The following is a 21191-nucleotide window of genomic DNA, read 5'->3' as shown; positions in this document are numbered from 1 at the left end:
CGTTGTTGCTACATGAGATATACTTGAAACATACTGGTCCTAGTCCGTTCATATCAAACAAAATTTAAAGCATAATATTTTCTTGTCTGAGAAGCCCAGTGTTCTCTTGTTTTATTCAACTAAAGCCAATAAGCTGTTTAACCTTCTCCAATGCCAGAATTTGCTGCCTTTGTCGCTCATCCAGACTCTGTGTTTTGCTTTGTAATAAATTTCTTTCCTCTTCCAGCTGGGACAATTTTTCCTTTAATCTAGACTTTTCTGATTCCAAGTCTCTGATTGTAACTTCTTGAGTCATTTGAGTAGCTTGAAGCATTCCAATGTGACCTAAAAACAAAACAGCTCTTTAAAACCTCATAGCATTGGTTTCATGCAATTGAAGTGCACATTTATACTCCAGTGATAGCACCACTCGAGTGGAAGCTTGCATATGGATCTCCCTTGTCTTCACTGCAATACTTATCTTCCTCTCCACTTCTCACTTGTTTAGTTTTATTGTAAAATGCCCAACAACAGCAGAGCACTTGCTGCTGGGGAGCCTTTCGTTTCAATTCTCCTCACTCAAAGTTGCACGTTGACTCCCAAAGGAAAGCAGAATTAGGCAATTGTAAGAACACTGAAGAACTGATCCCACCTAAACCTGCGTATTTCTATCCTAGAATAAGATTGACAACAGAAAGTAGAACACTGATGTCTCAAGATACACGTCATTGTTTTATCAAACTCAATTTAGCTGGCAGACTAGATACATAGCTTTATCTGCTGTAAAACTTAGGAAATGACATTTTATTTTGCTAAAGGTATATGACTAAAAGATATAAGAAAACTCTCTCTATAGTAAATAGTAAAGTATGATCTAAATCCTTGCAGGTTGGAGGCTTCCTTTTAATTTCTTTATGTATATTTTTGGGAAAAAACCAAACTAAGTACAATTTCAAACTACAAAATATAATCATCTGTCCTTCACATAACCAGCTGACAAAGGTTTATGACTTCAGAAATTTCTGTCTGCTGTTCTTGACATATTTATTACTGTAGGTAACTGCCTAGAGCAGTGAAATTTCTGTTATTTTGGGAGAGGCTCTGGAATGAATAGAAGACTGTTTAGAAAAAGAGGATACTTCTAGTTAGGTCCAACTGAAAGATGAGAGGTATTATTGACTCTGAATAATTTTCTACTGTTTTCTTGTAGTGTCAGTTTCTAGGAAAGACTGTTGTTTCCCTTCTCATTTTATTATAAATTTCAAAAATGACAGGTTGAATGACAGTTCAGTTTTATAACAAAGCATTGCTTTTAAATTAAAGTCACTAAGGAATAGCTATGAAAGTGGAGTATATGATATTTCTCACATGACAAAATCACTGAGCCTCATGATTAATTTCCATTTGTTATAAAAAGTAAGATGTGCCAAGAAGGAAACTGTTTGTTGCCTGTGGACACAGATGTGAAGGGAAGAGCTATGACATATATAACGAAATTCAAAAATTAAAAATGCCTCACAATTACTAGTAATTTCATTAAAAATGCACACTTCTAATTGTACTAAGCCCTGGAAAATTCTAGAACTTTTTTGACATTTTTGTTTGTAAAACTGAAAACTGAAGACTTAGGACAATGGGTATGCTTAGGTTCTGAAACATTTTTAAAAAATCCTTATTTCAAAAGTTCAGTCATTTAAGAAAGGTATTTTCAAACCAAAAATTTTATAATCTATCAATAATAATAATAATACAATGAGAATTTTCATTTTTTCATACAAGTATGCCATACATATTTCATTGTAAGTACACACAGACACTGATCTAGAGCTTTTGTCCTTGCAATACAACACAGAAGACAGCTTTCGGCTTCCTCATGCTCTACAAAAAAGGTATGAAATGCAGCAATTTCCTTAAAGGTTGGGAATCTCAGGATAAATGGAAGAAGAGTATTTTAAATGCACCAAAGAGACTCAACAGAGTGTTCTAAAATTGCAATATGATGAGTAAACATTCTTTATGGTAATTAAGTATGAGAATTCAGTTTCTTTGAGGACAGATTTTTTGACCGTGTGAGCTGAAAATCAAGGAGATGGCAGTGGGCCAGCATCAGAAACCATTTCCAAACAGGCTGGCACCCAACTACCCCTGTGGCAATTGCTTGGTGGCACCACTGCAAACAGGGATCCTGGTTCTTGTTGCACAGTGATGCTCTAAAACAAAGAGGTACTGCAGACAGCACCACTGAGCTTGGTAAAGCTGAAAACCTCAGTGCCAGAGGACACCAGGCTGGCCTCAATCACAGGCTAGCTGACTCCATGCCATCAGTAAAACAGAAAAACAGCCCGGGTATTTATTTCCACTCCATTTGGAGTGGCCTGGTGAAACCCTCTCATGCTTCTGCCTAAGGAATGAAGCAGCAACAGCTTTAGAGTGTATGAGAACAGGACTCTCATACAGTCACGGATTTTTCTGTGACTGCCTCACAAATCACCTTTTGGAGGGTCAGATGCCCATTTTACATTCTCTCAGCAGCAAGCCTGTTCCTTCTAGCTGTTTCATCTAATAGGATCTTGCAGTCTTGGGCTCCTGCTGATTGCTATACTCTTCCAACATACGGCCTAGACTACTCCTGGGCTTGTGCTAATTTGTGTGGAAAACAACCAAGAATTGTTATAATTGGTCTAATTCAACAAAGCCAAAGATAAGCCAGGGGCCCCTTTTTAAGCCCTAGAACTCAACCTATTGTATAGTTGTTCAAGTTCAAGTACTGGGGCCCATGCCTACTACTGAGCACACTAGGGAGACAATGCCAAAGATGGAAAAGAAACCTGCATGTGCACAGTCAGGTCTTAAGCTATTTTTTGTGCCTTTCCACATGACAGCAACTACAAAGGAGCAACAAAAGCTATAGAGAAAACTTTAAAGAATTTATTATTCAATAAGCTGCAAATCTTCTGACAGTAGGTATAAAGGAAAGTACCACAGCGTCAGCAAAAAGAAAAGACAACTGAAAAAAGGTGGAAGAACAGGAAGCATGTCTCAGTTATTATGTGAAGAACAGATGCAGAGCAGAATTGTTCTGTATAAGCACAGTTCCAAGGCCTGGAAGATACGTACATGCTGTACAAAGTACAGCACTTGGACAAATGAGTACATAAAAAAGGAAATTTAAGTACAATGCATGTGATAGCAGAAAAGTTTAAAAACCTCAAAACTCATTGGAAAATTCTATGTAAAGCATTAAACAGTCTTTAGGCAGTCTAAACCTGTATGAGGCTGACAGAAAAAGAAAAGGCTAGAATAAAAGGATGAAGTTTGTGTCCAGATTAAGTTACTGACATACATACTGGCTTTGAGAACAAGATCAGTGGCCTGCTGCTGTAAGCGCTCTCTAGCAGCTGCAAGCTCGCTTTCCACTTCTTTGTGTTTGCTTAACAATGACATCTCCTCCTCCTTCACATCTTCTAGCTGTTTTTGAAGAACCTAGAGGAAACACATAATACTTGTTACCATCATATACAATCATGTCAATTTAAATGAACATTAGGTTAAAAGGTACAGAAGAGACCTTTCAGCAAACAAGTTTTATTTACACAAAAGCTGAAATAGTGCAATATTATTCCCATATTCATTGTCTACTATATGTAATGCTTCAAACATACTTTTTGAAGATCAAGATAATAGGTACATGGCATGACAAGTAATGCATAACAGAAATGTGACAATATTCAAAAGGTACTATAAAATGGTCCACAGAGTCTGGGGATCAACTTTAGAAACCTGGTTTCTGGTATCTGAGAGTTTTTCACATTAAAGAATACATTATGTGTTCACAGCAGTTTAGTGTTCTCCATTGCAACTCAGAGTGTTTACTACTGACTCAAATTAAGCTACGTGTGGAGGGAGATACATAAAATGAGAGCTGGGCAGTTACTTCTATCAAACATTCCCGGGGCAACTGTTGGGACCAGCACTCTTTAGCACATTTCTCAGCAGCAGGGGCAGTGGTATTGGGTGCACCCTCAGTGGGCTCACTGACAACACCGAGCTGTGGGGTGCAGTCAACTTGCTGGAGAGAAGGGAAGGGATGTCATCCTGAGGGACCTTGACAGGCTGGAGAGGTGGGACTGGGCAAACCTCATGGAGTTCAACAACACCAAGAGCGGATCCTGCACCTGGGTCAGGACAAGCACAAGTACAGGCTGGCTAGCCCTGGGGAGAAGGACTCTGGAACGAAAAGCTCAGCATGACTTAGCAAATGTGCACTCACAGCCCAGAAAGCCAATCATGTCTTGGGATGCATCAAAAGCAGCATGGCCGGTAGGTCACAGGAGGTGATGCTGTCTCTCTACTCTGCTCTTTTTAGACCCCGCCTGTACTCCTGTTTGTCCAGGTGTGGCAGCCCCAATACAAGAAAGACAAGGATCTTTCGGAAAAAGTCCAGAGGAGGCCACTAAATCAATCACAGGGCTGAATTGCTGGATGTCCTATAGAGACAGGCTGAAAGAATCTTCAGCCTGGAGAAGAGAAAGTTCTTGGGGAGACCTTTGAGCAGCCTTCTAGTATCTAAAGAAGGCCTAAAAGAGCTGGAAGAGGACCTTTGACAAAGACATGTAGTGATATGACCGGAGGGAGTTGCCTTAAATTGAAGGAGCATAGGTTTAGATTAGATATTAGGAAGAAATTATTTTCTTTGAGGATAGTGAGGCACTGGAACCAATTGCCCACAGAGGTTGTGAACTTGCCATCCCTGGAGGTGTTCAAGGCTGGATGGGACTCTAAGCAAGTTGGTCTAGTGCAAGACAACCCATGGCAGAGGGTTTGGAGCTAGATGATCTTTACTGTCCCTTCCAAGACAAACTATTCTATAGTTCTATGATTCTAAACTTTTCTTATGACTTAAATCAGATGTAGTAGCTCACAATAGCATATCTTGGAGAGTGTAATGTGTTTCAGCCATGCAGGAGGGAAAAGAAAATATTGTTCTGATTAAAAAGAAAATATAGATGTCTTATAATTCAAGTAACTGAAACAGTAACATTTCAGAAACTAAAGAGGAAGAGAGAATTGGGGAAAACACTGTACAGGATGTGTAATGAAACAGACACCAGATGTGGTGAGATTATGCATTTCAGCACCTCATCTACAGTGTTCAGAGTAGGACCTGATCTTAAAATCTGTAGCAGATACTGTACTAGACTCTTCCTCTTCTTTGGGAACAAATTTCCTTTACTGTAGGAACGATCAACATACAATTGGTTTCACCTTCACCACAGCTTTCCATAAACTCACCTCCTGAAGCCCCTTGCAGAAGAGGCAGAGATGTGTGATGAACTGACTGCAGGCTCCCTTCACCATCCCCCTGCATCAGTGTAGGGGAAGTGGTTAGAGAATTGGGAATAAAGTTAAGTCCAAGAAAGATGAAGGGGTGGGGAGAAAGTGCTCTTTTAAGATTTGTTTAACTTCTCATTATCCTACTTTGATTTGATTGGTAATAAATTTGGTAACAAATCCTTTTCCCAAGTCAAGTCTGTTTAGATCATGACGGTAACTGATGAGTGATCTCTCCCTCTTATTTCAACTCAGAAGTCTTTCATTACAGCCTCTCTCCTCTGTTCAGCTGAGGAGAAGAGTGGTAGAGTAGCTTTGGTGAGCCCTTGGCATGCAGCCAGGAGCAACCCAACACACTAAATAAAACTGTGTTGGAGTATAACCCAGTAAGCAGCTAAGTATGGCACAGCCACTTGCTCACAACTGCCAAAGTGGGACAAGGAAGAGAAAAGGAAGGGTAAAAGTGGGAAAATTCGTGGGTTGGGATGAAGAAGATAGAGAAAACCAAAGCCACACACATACAAGCAATAAAAACAAGGAATCCATTCACCACTTCCCATGGGCAGGCAGGCGTTCAGCCGTCCTCAGGAAAGCAGGGCTCCATCTGGCATAACACTGACTTGGGGAGGCCAAGACCATCACTCCTTCCTCCTTCCCCCAGATTTATATGCTGAGCATTACATCATGTAATATGGAATATCCCTGTGTTCAGTTGGGGTCAGCTGTCCTGGCTGTGCTCCATTCCAGCTCCTTGTACATCCCCAGCCTCCTCATTGGAAGGGTGGGGTGAAAAGCCAAAAAGACCTTGACTCTGTGTAAGCACAGCTCAGCAATAACTAAACCATTCCTGAATTACCAACACCGTTCCCAACATGTTTGGATTTGTTTTCAACAAATCCAAAACATGGCACCCCACAAGCTCCTACAGAGAAAATTAACCCTACCTGAGCCAAACCCACTAACATACTGAAAGAGTGTGCAGTATTTCAGTTGCCACTTGTGAAAATATTGTTAATTAAACAATTAAGCCTAAAGTAGAAATAAACGAAAAAAAAATTGAAGATGACAAGCATATATGAGTGATGGAAAATTAAGTTTACACACTCTAATAACCTCAACCTAACAGCCACATGGAAACACTGCTTATATAGGAAAAGAAAATTCACAGTCTTGGGAACAACATATCATCAGTCTCACCTGAACATTGTTTTCTGCTGTTCCTAGAGCCACCTGAAGTTTTTGGCATTTTTCCCGTAGGCTAGCAGCTTCATCCTGGACCATTTGCAATTCAGTTTTAAGTTTCCCCAGATTCTTCCGTAACATACTCTCCTGGTTCTGAAATTCTTTTCTTAGCTCCACTTCTTTCTCTTTGCAGGCATGTAGACTTTCTGCTGTAAAAAGCTGAGATCTTTTCAAAGAGTCAAGTTCATGTTCATAGAAGGACTGTGCTTTGCTGAGTTTGCCTTCATAGTCCTCAATGAGCTTTTTTTTTTCCAGCCTTAACTCTTCAACCTTATTGTTCAAGTCTTCCAGCTCCAGTCTATGCAATTCCTCCATTTTCTCTTGCCCCTTACTTAAAGTAGCATTCTGACTCTGATGAGTCTTCAGAAGTTCTTGAATTTCAAGCCTGTGGGCAGCTTTTAACTCTTCCAGAGCTGTACGCTTGTCCTTCTCATACTGTACTTGCAACTGTATGAAACTTCGTAGCCTTTCCTCAAATTTCTTTCTGATTTCTTCTACTTCCCTTGACATGGTCACTACACGTTGGACATGCTGAGCTTCGGCACAAAGCTGCATATCTTCAACTCTATCCTTATATGCTTCAAATTCTGTCAAGGCCTGATGTTTCATCTTTTTGTGATCTTCCAGTGACTCCTCCAAAACCTGAATCTTTCTCTTGAGATCCATTTCTTCTGCCACTTTACTTTTATACTGCAAGATCTTCTCTCTGGTCTCTGCAAGAATTTGTTGGATTTCTTCTTCATGAGCATCCTTAAGGGCTTGGATAGCTGCTTCATGTTCATCATTTTTAGTGTTCAAAGCATATATTACCTACAAACATGAAATAATATTATATTAAGAGAAAAGGCATTCTGGTTATCTGTTAAATCCCAATAAAAACATACCTAGGTACACTGAAAGCTACTTCACCAATCTGGCTTGTTTCCATCACACAAATAAGACACCTCATGTTATTAAAGATGCAACTGCATAAATGCAGTGTTAGTCATGATATTCTTACAGATCTTAAAGAGTAGGGTAGTTTTTCTGCTTTTCTTAAACACCTAATTTTCCTAATGAAAGCCTTGTCTTCATAGCCATGTTGTTGCTATAAATATACTGGGGGGGGGGAAAGCACACTTAAAAACTAATTTAAAAAACCCTCAAATTTATTTGGAATAGTTCAAAGCACAGACTTAAAACTGAAGAGATCTTTCTGTAGGAAAATAACACACAGAGTATATATATCACAACAAGAAATTCAACTGGAACAAAAAATATATCTCAGATCCCTCCTTCCCAAACACTGCATGTTCTTAAATATTTCATTTCAGAAACATCAAAAATGCAAACACTAGCTATTCTGGATTGTAATCGTGATGGTTGCCCAGATACAATTTCACTTTTGAGAGTTTATCTAGTAAACATTTTGTGTCTCCTAAGGTCTAAGGTGACTTACTACTAAGTTCACTGACTTCCCAGCTAGTAAGTCAGCTGAACAGAAAAGTTCAGGGCAGGGCAGCCAGCAATCCGGGGAGCCCAGGGAGCTAAATAGTTCAAGAAGGCTGTGAAAGCAGCAAAACCACGAGCATTCAATGGAAGTTTTAAGATAACCAGATATATCCTAAGGGATGTTTCAACTGCACCACAACATAGTAGATTTTGGTTTTTAACTAGGAAGTACAGCTAAGTATGTGTGTCTGTATATGTGTATGTCAGTGAATAAACTATCTATGCAATAGGTGGGGTTAATGCAATCTTTGCATTGCTTCAAGAACTCCAGCAATTCTCCCCATACTTCCTAGATATACAGGCAGCAGAGCTATAAAACACATCTGATCAACAACAAAAAAAGGTCTTCTGATTAGTGTAACTTGTGTATCTTAAAAATTAAGAAGCAGCAACAAAAATGAACAATGAAGAAGCAGCAGGGGATTTTCTCTTTTAACTGAGGACAGAACCTAGACCAGACCTCCATCAGCATAGAACCAGGCAACAGAGGAAGTTGTGCTGACTAGCCCTCAAGGCTGGGAAATATGAAGAAGGCACAGAATTGACACCAAGCAAAAGCCTCTATGCTCCAGACTAAAGAAAAGTGTCTACAGTCAAGTGTTCAGATGAGCTACAAAGCTCAAAAAAGTTATTTTAAGTGAAAGAGCAGATTTAAGACTTAGGGCATGGTGTTCCTTTGTTTATTTGAACAAAAGTCCAGATATTTATTCTAGATTTTATGCCTTTTATGCATTTTAGTCTAAATTTATTCTAAATTTTATGCCTGAAATAACATACCCCATTCTGTTACCTGAGCCACAAAATCCCAAAAGAACAGGCTTTAAATTACAATTGAAAAGAAAAAGGAAAAACAAAAAAGTTCTGAAGCAACATTAGATATAAAAAACCCATCCCCCTCAGCCTCATTTATCTTTATATACCAAGAAATTAACTTAAAAATATCACAAAACCCACTTTTACCTTATTCTAATTCAATTTTTTAACAAATGTACATGCTACTTAATGAAAGAGGAAAAAAACATAGGTTTTCCATAGGTTTGGCAACTTGTTTTTAGTACTACTTACATATCTGCAGGTATCAAGGACACTTTTGGCTTTTTTCCTCCCCAGATTAAAAAAAAAAAAAAAAAATTCCTATTCTGAAGGAGCTTCATGGTACAGAGACTCACAAAGCTCTAACAAAATATTGCAAAAAATGATAACCACATGCAATCTCAACAGCAAAATCACAACTATCACTGAAATGCCCCTCACCCAAGGTTTTAATCTTCTATATTCTTATTGTCTTCGGTGATGCCAACAGTAACTTCTGATCACGAAGCTTTCACCTCCCTCCTGGTACCAGCAAACAGTCTCACCTATTGGATCCCAAAGGCTTATTTTCCTGCTGGTATGATGGTGTCTAGTGTTCAACTTCTTTGTTCAAATTAAAAATTACTTGAAAACAGAGGGTTTGGGGTTTTTCTAAATGTTATATGCACTATCTTGCACGAATAGGCTTCACTTTTGGTTAGAGAAGTGGAAAATGTAGTTTAAAAAGTACTATAAAAAATAAATCTCACACTTAGGATCAGGTCATTATAATAAGCAATTGCAGAACACTAGGTCAAATCCCACACTCAAAATAGCCCTTGACTCTCATCCTTGTGCACAGAAGTGCCATAATGTTTTTCACTTCAGGCAGTGTTCCAGTCTCAAGTTATGCAGCACCATGATCTGCAAAACGTATTAATCATAAAGGATTTTCAAGGGTATTATGATTTAGCAGTAGAAACCTCACTGAAAAGTCCAAGTGAAAAATAAATCCATGTGCAATGCCACATTCGGAAGATATCTGTAATTCTCATTATTGACTTGCTCCTTACTAAAAGCACTGAACAGCAACAAATTCAATTCAAATTCAAGCACAACTCGTACCCTAAAAGAAGGGCATTCATATCTTATGGGAAATGCAAAAATAAAATGCACACAACTGAATATTTCATCATAACATATGCCTTACAGCAGCCTGAATTCCAGCTCCATCAAATTAATATAAACCTCACTATTTTTAAATAAATGGAATAGCTGTATCAGATTTTATCTTTGAGAATTTGACCCACTGTATTAACATAGGAACACAGGGAAAAAAGTCTGTACTAACAAGCAAAAGCAACTTAAAAGCACTTCAATGAAACGCAAGCAGAAATTGAAGGACCTTGGAGCGAATGAATACATTTAAAGTTCTAGCTAAAATAAAGAGCTCCTTCTCAAGTAAGTTTCTGAAAATTGAAAAGCAATAAGGTTACAAACATTGGAGGTAGGTAGATAAAAGTTTTGCACTCTCTGTTTTTAAATGAGAGCATGAATCCCTACTAAGCATGCTTGTAAATGCTTTTTAAAATGATTTATAAATCCTTGCAGCTTTTTTAGTACAACTGCTTAATACTAAGACCCATAAACTGCTTATTTAAGTAATTCATATTTTTCCAGCTCTACTCTAACTGCACATAGCAATTCTTATCACATGACAGGAAAAAAAAATCATGCTTTATTCTATTTTCAGTCAGCATATCATTTCAGAGGGACAGACTGAACCATACTCTAAGGATACTGAGATTGCCAGCTAACACTTTTTATACAGAACAGTAATTAATTATTAATGAAAACCTACTGAAATACTGTGTGCATTGATCTGAAGAACTACAACACAGTAAGTTAGTACCAACAACAGCAATAGCCTTGGTTATTTCAATTATTATTGTTTAATTACGTTCTACAAGGTAAGGTGAAGCAAGTCAGACCCTACACTAACTTTGGTGTTTTAAGCTACATGGAATACAAACAACAATTCCTGCTCCACATTGTTTGTGGCTGAAAGTTTGGCTGAGAAATACTTTTTATCCCAAACCAGATGTTAGGGATTGGAAAGTTGACCAATTCTCACATGGTCAGCTGTACTTCAGTCATCTGCTCCTGACAGCAATTTAGCTGGGATAGAATTCTATTCTAATTCAAATGTGTAATTCACTTGAACACTAGAATTGAGTGCAAATTCTTTTGTGGCACAGAAAACCATAGTCTATGATTCTATGAAAATACCCCAAGAAATGTGCATGGGTCATTTTCTCTAATTTTACATCAAAATGAGAGCTGATACTTATGAGAAAAAAACCATCACTACGCATCTTACACAAACATCAGTCTCATGACTGGCAAACCTCCACTTCAGACATGATGTGTAGGTCCCTGGGTAAGAGTACCATGGTCAGCCTTGTCCAGGTGAACTGCTGTGTCCCCAGTGCTCCCAGGGTGCTGCTGCCTGAACACCAGCCTGGAACACCAGAGCCTCCAGAGGCATTCCCAGATTTTGCCAGTGCTGCCCATCTCTGGAATGAACCACAGAATGACAGTGCCAACAAGAAATGCTTGTGCATAACCTGCTAATGATTAATAGGATGTGGACCAATAAGCCTGACCCATCCCTGCTCTCTGTAGGTAGGGTAAGTAAGAGTTACTTCACATAGGAAGTAGTAACATATACTGAGAAACAGTAAAAAGTGCAGCAAACAGAAAAGTTCAGCCTACAAAATCAGTCAGAAACCTTAAAAAAATTGCAAGCATTACTATTAATTAATTTTATGTAGAAATATTTCTTCTATGATAGCCCAAAACCATCATATGTTTTTCAGTACAATAGGTACTGCATTCATTTTTTCCCTTTTCTTTCAGTTGACCAAATAATGTCCAAAAAGTGAGATATATTTATATATCAGCATTTAAAAATTGCATAACATGATCAATTTAAGACAAAATAAAATACCCAACTTAACAGCCAGGAAAAGTTTGTTTTACAGGACAAATTTCTTGTCCTTAGCACATTATAAGAATACAATGATACAGGAAAGTACTTCAAAGCTACTTCAAACTGCCTTTCATAAAAGCTGACCACAGTCACAGAGTACAGTATTACAAATGTGTTACTACATACAAAAGTAGACAGACAGTTACAACATGTATAAAAAAAAAAACCCCAAACCTCAAAACCTATGTACGCCCATCGTTCTTTTTTTTTTTTTTAATTTAAATTTTAAAAGCATCCATTTATCCAGAAAGATCTTTTCCTTATGGAAAATCTCACAAATAGATGATGCTCTGTCAATCAAGATCTTTGTATTACTGACAACAAACACAGAAACAAACCTAGACCATTAGGTCAGGATTTCTTAGAAGTCACAGGAAAGGTGGAAGGAAGACAGTGAGCTACATGGCTCACTACAAGTCTTTCTAAATACCTGGGCCAGTGCATTAGGGGCACAGCACAATGAGCAGGGAAGGGACAAATATGGTCTGCAGCTGTAAAAGGAATGCCCCTTGCCAACAGCATCCCCGCCAAAAGCTGATCTAACTGCACCAGTGTCCTTTGAGATAAAATGCACAGAGGGCAAGAACTTGATTTTTTTCCTAAAAAACACACTTTCACATAAAATTTATTATTCAAATATCCTTTATGTTATTCAACAGTCTTCATGTGTTAGCTCAATACCTAAGTAAATACCTAAGTAAAATTCAGTATTTTATTCCTTTAGAAACTCTGGAAACAAATACTGGATAATTATGAATATTATTTTTATTACAGCAACTAGCTTTCCAAAGGAATCTCTAATGACTTTTGTTTACAATTAATTATTTAAAGAATAACACTATGAAGCTCAAAATAATTTCTAAGTATTGAGCATTAACAGATATCCACTACTACCTAGGGCTCTACTTTTGGATAAGAAATTTTTCATTTTCACACTTATTGATAGACATTTAATTTTCTGTAAAAGAGGATAAGTTCAAGGCCATGCACCACTCACCAACATCCACATCGAGAATAAAACACAGGAGAATAATTAATTTTTTATTTTCAGGTTCCCGATGTTTAATACTATATACAGTAGGTATAACACCTCACTGGGGCCCATACACTGAGAGGACCTTTCTTCATGCTCCTAAATACCTGCTCCTCAAGTACCTGTAATCTGATGTGCTGATAATCCATTTCTACTGTGCCAAGGACAGATCAGTATCACATTTAACTTGACTTACAGTCCTTCCTGTGTTTTGTTTATTTGTGTATGGCCCACACTGAAATATTAACTCTTTTGAATTGTCTAAAAATCCTACTGGTTTAAAATATCTGCTTGCATTTACAGCTCAGCATGTTTATAAATTATTACAGTGCCTGTACCTTAAAATTTAATTATCAGAAAAAGGCATGCCACAGTCCAATAAATGGTGGGGGAGGAGATGTCCCACTCAAAGAAGAGGTGCAGAGCACACCTCGACACAGGGACAGAGTGGTCAGCGTGGCTGAAGAGTCATTTATTCACTGGGGCCTTTCTCCTAGAGCTGTACCAGACAGCAAATGAGAGGCTTTTTGGGAGCTTATCAGGACCTTTATGCTACCACAGCCTATCTAGGAAATAGGCACTTGGTCCAAATCCAGGAATGGGGATAGCCTTTATCAATCAGGTAACACAAATCAAAATCAAGGCAGCAGGTAAAGCTACAGCTACAGAGCACTCTGTAATCAGATTCAACAAGGGGAGCACATTACCTGCACCTCTTTTGATAGCCCAACACACTGAGCAGCAACATGAGAATGGAATTCACAAGTTCAGAAGCCAGGCAGTCAGGAGTGGTTTAAATCTGAGGCCTCAGGGCCAGGACACAACAATTTGTGATCCTACAAGTGATTTTAGCAATCAGCAGTGAACCAAGAAGGAGCTCAGCCATGACAAGAGGTCAAGTGGGCGATCAGGCCCTGTTGCTCCTCCTGCTCTAGCAGCAGAGTGCTTCCAAGACTGGGTCCACCAGTGAAATACGACCAGAAGGGGACAAAAGGGGATTTGAAAGAGGCACCAGCACATATGTGAGAGTGACAGAAAGAGATATTTGGAGGCAGACTCATTCCATTAAACAGAGTAAATATAATACTGGATACAGGGACAGATGGCATCCTGATATGGTTAGCAGAAAATTTCCTTTTTTCCTTACATGGCTATTTTGGATGTGCTGCAGAAAAGGGAAAAGTGGGGTATTTTTCTCACCACAATAAACTGTAATGGAACAAAGGAATTTAATAACTGCACTCCATTTATTTTCTGAGGAAGAAAAAGAGCAGATATCTCTTACAAATAAGTATAAAAACAAAAAATAGGAGGCAAAAGGAGGAAAAATACAGTTTACTTTAAAGCTGCTTTTAAAAGAATCATGATCTGGCTGAAGTGTGACAGACAGATACAATGCTGCACCACCCAAATCAGGAGGAATTTCTCACTGAGAGGGTTGTCAAGAATGGGAACGGGCTGCTCAGGGACCTGGTGGAGTCACCATCCCCAGAGGTATTCAAGAAACAACTGGACATAGCTCTTAATGCTATGGTCTAGTTGATATGATGGTATTTGGTCATAGGCTGGACTCAATCTTGGACACCTTTCCCCACCTTAATGGTTTTATGCCTCTATGAAACATGATACAACCTTCAGAATATCTTCAGCTGAGGCAAAAATTCAGGTTCAAAACAAGCAGTTGTGATGTCAAACAAACAAGAAATATCAATTAAATGGGAAGAGCTATATCAAGATAATACCACAGGACTATGAGAGATGGGTTGGGGATGCACTAGACATCTCCAGTTAGTGGCCAAGATGGCCATTAAAGAATGCTGCAGATGGACAGGCAAGTGGCCAGATTGAATTCAACTAATTTTCTGGAGTAGAACACCTCAGAATTATATGTACAAGCCAGAACAAAAATAATTTTTCCAGGCAGAAAGAAGTGGACTTGAAGACCTTGACAGAAAGACAAGAAGCAGCTGGATAGAAGTGAAGTGCAACTCTTTACTATAAACTAAATTAGGGAAGACATCACCATTAGTGCTTTGTATGACCTGGCACTTAATCCCCCACTTGGCTACTATGTGACATCTATTTCTGAGAGAAATGCTCAGCTGTTCTACACTGGCATTGCTGTCTCTAATGGAGTTACATAAGTTTACAGGGTTCAGCAACCCAGTTCTGTACATTTATGTTGCACTGTTCTCAAACAGAGTCATTTCTAAGCAATATATTTATTACCGGTGTGACTGAGACATTTAGTTTTGTTAGTTGCACATAAGTTTGCTTTCTGTTCCAAAGTATAAAATCAGCTTGCAGAATAAGTCAAAATAGAGTTTAATGTAAGTTTCTATCTCATTATGACATCAAAAATATTTTCACAATGACAGGTTTTAATACAACACAAGAATATGTTGAAGAGAGACTGTTATGAAAGAGGGTAAAATTGTTTAGAAACAGCTTCAAAAGTTAGTCAGAATGGGAACAAATTCTAGCAGAAAACAGTTGAAATGTTTTGTAATGGCTCCTTGAAAATCAACCCTTATTTTTAAACTCAACCATTTGTAAATCAAGTCGTTTTAAACACAACCAATTTGTAAATCAAATTGAGTGGTACTAAACCTCAAACTTGCTTAACTGAGAAGGAGAGCTCTATTATACAAATGTTATCAAAATACAACAGTTATTTACAATTCCTCTAAGACTACTTCAGCACTGTGACTTAAAAATTACTTATTCATCCCAAATTCTCAGCACTGTTTCAGAACTACATTACAGAGAAAACAGAGATGCCATATTTTCATCTGTTTTAATCACCTGCTAGCCATACTAAGTTGATCCTTTCTTTTTTCAATTTCTGCATTTAGTATCATCAAATTACACCTTAATGGCCAGTCAAGCCATAGTTAATGAAGTTGGAAATTTTCCCCCGACAATGTCATTCAGAAATTTTTCTCATTCTAAGTATTTTTAGAAGGAAAATATAATTTCTAATTCACCCATTATTCATTTTCTTAATAAAAAGCGAAGTCATATTATTCTTTGAGAAAGCATCCACAGAAGAAAAACAGCCTTTTGGTGCAAAATATGAGAGATGACACTGAGGAAGTGGGTTCTCTTCAGTAGTGTCAAATGTCTAAAAGGATGACATTCACTGACATTGAAGCAATGAGAGCCTAAAAGGATGAACAGAATTTGATATTTTCTGCAAAGTATATTTCTCTGATAAATCCATCACACTTAGAGGATCTCAATTTGGAGTGAAAAAAACCAATCATATAAAAGGGGTAAGATTAGTCAGCTGATTCTATTTATTGTCAGAAAGCAAAGCTTAAGTTTTTCTATTTGGTCTGAAATAACTATTTTTTTAAAGGCCACTATAAGTAATGTCTAACCCAGTCAAAGCAATTATATTGATATCAATTATAATTAAGTCCCTTTTTTGCTAAACTGGGCTAAATTATACTTCATACAACCACATAATCTGTACTTTCACCTACTGTATTTTCATCAGAAAGAAGCATTTAAGTCGTGTAGTTATCTGTACTACATAGATTAAGTCATAACACTCAAAATAATCCAAATTCTAAAAAATTACTGTCCCATTTCCTTCTAAATCTATCTCCTTGCTTTACTATTCAAGCTAACTTTCATTATAGTTCAATACTATAAACTTGCTTTTAAATTTTAATCCATTTCAACCCCCATTAACTTTCACCATCTGAAGTGTCATATTTTTAAACATTTATTTTTCACTAGATGTTTATAATGAAAACCTGTCTGGTCATTGACTAGTTTTAGATTTTTCAATACATGGCTTAGAAACACATAGCTTTTTAATGACTAAGGGTATGCAAGAGTTGTCCTGCTTTTTAGTAAAACAATTTTTGTAGAAGTACCCACTAATATTGGGAACTGGCTTTAAATATTTAGAATGAAAGGGATTTGTTTTTTCTCTTATTTGACAAGGTGGGGAAGAAAGGAAAGCAGGCATGATAGAGACAGAACAACAACTGCAGAAATGTAAAGTAAAATGAAGCATCTCCATTTTGAAATCTCCTCTAGAGGGTATCCAAAGCAATATTTCTGAGTGCCATCACCTGAAAATGTCACAAGTACTTCTGGATAATTGTAAATGAAGTTGACACTAAAGAAAGATGATCTCTTTTCCTCTTAGTTTGCTTGTAAACCTGAAAGCAAGGCATAGTCAGCATTGTTATCACTCATACACACTATTCATTCTTACCCAAGAGTCCTCAAGTGTTGAGCTGATGAAAGCATTAGCAAAAGGGGTTTTTTTGTATTCTGTTTTCCCAAAAAAATAGCAGTACTGTATGACAAGCCAGAGAAAAGGTTTTCCCAGATTCCTCTTCACCACCGAATAAAAGTTCATTTTTGCACTCTCTCTGCCTGCAAGTCTTGTCCTCTCAATGCCTGATCTATTTTGGGTTTAATTTCCTCAAGAATTTCTATAGACTCTATACAATTTAAGTATCTAGTGGTTCCTCACAGCAGATGAGACCATGCAGATAAGAATACACCACTAGTGGATCAAAGAAGAAATCATCAGTGTTTTGAAAAGCAGACTGGAAAACAAATCCATTGCTTGCTTGTACTTGATTTTCTACTTTCCAGACTTGTTAAAGGAAGGGAAGGCATGGAGCCTTCCAAGCAAATATACAGTTCCACAGGAAAGAAACATTAGTGAAAAACACATACGGCAAGACTCCCAACACAGTATTTTTATCTACAGCATCTCTCCCTCTTCTCCCTCTTCCCTCTCTTCTCTCTTCAAGAAGGCTTTAACTACAAATCACCTCTGGAAGATTTAATGCTAAGTTTCCAGAATAAATAAAAGAAATTCCAACCACAATAATGGAATTTTTAATAACTGCAGAAGTTGAGCTACTTTCCCAGAAAGAAACTACCTTGAAGCAGTTTCTCTTCTTTCCTCTGAAAAAAAAATAATCTAGATTTTACCCAACAAAATAAAATCCATGTTCATGCTAAGTCTTATCACTAATTTGACTTTTTTTTTTTTTTAATATTATGGAAGCAAAATCAAAGTAAGCAGAAGGTAGCACAGTCACCTAGTTGAGAGTCCAAGTTTATTTTCAAAGCCAAGCCCAAGATGAATCTAGGACAAATCTGTAGTGGCCTACTGGGATACTTTCCAGTAACCTACAGGTACCAATCATGCAATGGAAAAAAACCTAATTCCTAGCTACACCTCAATAGTTACACAATAATGACTATTAGTTTTGGCATGTGACACTCACAACTTACACGTTCAACACAGCAGCTGTTACAGAAACGCCGTGTATACAGAATCACAGAAAGGCTGAGGTCACAAGACCCATCTGGAGGTTATCTAGTATAACCTAGACCCTGAGCAAAGCAAGGCCAGACTATGCTGGGCCTTGCTCAAGTGGGTTTTGAATGTCTCCAAGGAAGACAACAATGCAACATATGTGGGCAGCCTGTGCCAGAATGTGACCATCCTCACCATAAAAAAAAAAAAAAAAAAAGTGTTTTCTTGTGTTTTTGTTTGTGCCTATTACCTTATGTTTTCATGAGACACCACTAAGAATATGCCTGCTCAGTCCTCTTTACTCCTCACCATCTGGTGTACGCACACATTCATAAGATCCCCCTGAGCCTTCCCTTCTCCAGGCTAAACAGTTGCATCTCTCAGCCTCTCCCAGAATGACAGATGGTCCAGTCTCCTCAACACAGCAGCCTTTTGCTGGACTTGCTCCAGTACATCCACAACTCCCTCATATGGGGGAGCCTCCAAACCAGACCCAGCAGTCCAGGTGTGGGGCAGAGGGGAGGGATCACCTCCCTTGACCTGCTGTGACACTCGTTCCCACACAGTCCAGTGTGCCATTGACCTTCTCTGCCAGAGGCACACTGCTGGCCCACGTTCAGCCCATGTCTGTCAGAACCCCGGGGCCTTCACTGCCCAGCTCTTTCCAGCCAGTCGATTCCAACACGTCCCCGCTGCGCTGCCCCAGATAGGCCTTTGCATCAGGTCCCTGTCACTGCATTCCCCCAGCCTGTCCAGCTCTGAATAGCAGCACACCCATCTGTTTTACAACCCCCTGTCCCACTTTTGTTTACTGGCCACAAACTTGCTGACTGTGCATTCTGTCTCAACATGCAGCTCATAACAAAGATGTTAAACATGCCGACCTCTAGGGCACACTGTTAGTGACCAGCCCTCAGCGGAGCTTCACACAACTAAACACCAAGTCCAGAGGTGCAGCTAGCTTTTAGTCTACTTTAATGTCTACTTGTCTAGCACACACTTGGACAAGACTCACAGCCACACAACAAAGAACAGTGGAGATGCAACTGATTTTAAATTTCCTTTAAAAAGTCGTACCAAAAAGAAAAAAAGAAAAAATAAAAGGACTAAATATATTTCTTCCTCATAGTATCTAATCTACTCAAAGTTTGTGCAGTCCCCTCCACCACAAGTTTTCTAAATCATTCAATAAAGAAGTGGAAAAAAATTCATATACATAACTAGGAAAATTGTAGTATCTCCATCAGAGACCTACAAGAAAATTGATGCTCTTATAAAAGCATATAATTATACTGCTTTGTCCTAAAGCATCTCTTTTTTCTATTCATCCCATTAAATACAGTTAAAGTAGAATCCTGAACACTCAGCCCAACAGCTATACTTTCTTATTATGGCTATCTAGTTGAACCAAAACTTCATAAGTGAGATAATCTTCTGGAGAGCTACCCTAGTGAATGTTCTTAAAAACTTGTCTCATGCAATTGTAATAAAGGCTTCTACTGTTGTTTCTGCTTGGCAGCTGAAATACAATACTCCTATTTTAAGAGTACTTATATTGTAAATGATTTGCCAGATTTGCCTCTTTCACAATACTTTATTCCACATAAAATGAGAGACATTAACTGCTATTCTTCAAGCAATTCATCATACAGAATTCTGTAGGTTAAGACTGTTCAGAATTTTTCACTTCCAACAAAAATTCCCCACATCTGATGGGTCAGTCAAATAAGAATCTTCATGAAGTCATCAAGTTTTCACTGTGATTAGATAGCCTAAGAAGAAAATCTGTGATAGCTAATATGATAAAGATCATTAAAGGAACACTAAGAAGTCTTCTTTCTTCAGCATGTATTACTTCCTTTATTAAATTCAACAAATGATAAATCAGCAGCAGTCTTAAATCAAGGAACACATATGAATCAAACAAGTAGATCAGTGAGAAATGAAAAAAAAAAGCAACCACTGAGCACTTGTGTGCAAGTTCACATTAAATAATTAGCTCAAGGCCTCTGGTGGGTACAGGTCTGCATCACACACCTGTCAGCATATACATATTCAGTTCTTACACAAACATGCTTAGTTCTGACTACTACTGCAGAAATCTTTCACTTTTTACACAATAAGGCAAACAAAAAATAAGCTAAATTGGTGGCATATTACAAAATACACGATTAGTTAAGACAAAAATTTAAGAATTATTTATGCAACTCATATACAGAGAACACACTGAGATATCATTCCAAGGCCCATTTTAAGACTATTCTATGTACAATGCAACTGTCAATACACCAGCTGTAATTCAATACAGAAAATTATAACTCACATCTTAATAAGTTAAGAAACAGCATGGAACAATTTGTTTTTCAGACTTAGGGCATTTAACAGTTAACAGCAAATTTGTTTAAGTTTTCTAATACTTTTTTCAAAGTTGAATTCCAAATTAGCTAGCAAATACCATTTAAGCTTTGAGTTTTTAACATCACTTTTACACACTAAGCACGAGTATCTTCAGCGACTAATTCAACACTGCTTCCATTACAGAGTCAGGAAAGATTCTAATAAAGATGAAAGTTTTTGATATTTAGCTCTGTTCTGTTTCCAGCAGATCCTCCCCCTAATTTATCTATACTTTTTGAGAATTTCCATGGCTTTCTACATATAGTTTAAAGGTTAAAGAGACTGCATACAATACAGCTTCCAAAACAAAATCTCTTTCATGAATGTGTAAGGTTTTTTCATGGTAAGTTCATTAAAAATGAACAAGCTTTATGCATAAAACCAGAGCTATGTATATTTCAGAAATGTCTCATTTTACAGATAAAAAGTTAAACATGTGCTTGTATCTCTTAGTTTTCCAGCATTTTCATCACAAAACCAGACATAAAAATACTCTAGAACTCAAAGCAAAGTATCCAACTAATTCATTGTGTATCGCAATTCATTATTCATTCAACTAGAAACAACTATTTCCT

The 21191-nt window shown here is 37.8% G+C and overlaps 1 protein-coding gene across 4 annotated transcripts in view; it reads right to left on the bottom strand.

Moving 5' to 3' along the window:
* FAM184A (family with sequence similarity 184 member A) overlaps positions 1-21191 on the bottom strand; it is a 74091-nt gene that overhangs the window by 40897 nt on the left and 12003 nt on the right. For all 4 annotated transcript variants that reach the window (XM_059468187.1, XM_059468188.1, XM_059468189.1 and 1 more), the window contains exons 2-4: positions 6508-7362; positions 3327-3462; positions 143-324 (exon numbers count right to left, since the gene is read on the bottom strand). In XM_059468187.1, coding sequence (XP_059324170.1) covers positions 143-324; positions 3327-3462; positions 6508-7362 — 1173 coding nt within the window. The remainder of the gene's footprint in view (positions 1-142; positions 325-3326; positions 3463-6507; positions 7363-21191) is intronic.

This window comes from Ammospiza nelsoni, chromosome 3 (genome assembly GCF_027579445.1).
Source record: "Ammospiza nelsoni isolate bAmmNel1 chromosome 3, bAmmNel1.pri, whole genome shotgun sequence".
In the NCBI taxonomy this organism is placed as follows: domain Eukaryota; kingdom Metazoa; phylum Chordata; class Aves; order Passeriformes; family Passerellidae; genus Ammospiza; species Ammospiza nelsoni.
The sequence above is the reverse complement of the archived record's forward strand: the minus strand, read 5'-3'. Positions and strand labels throughout refer to the sequence as shown.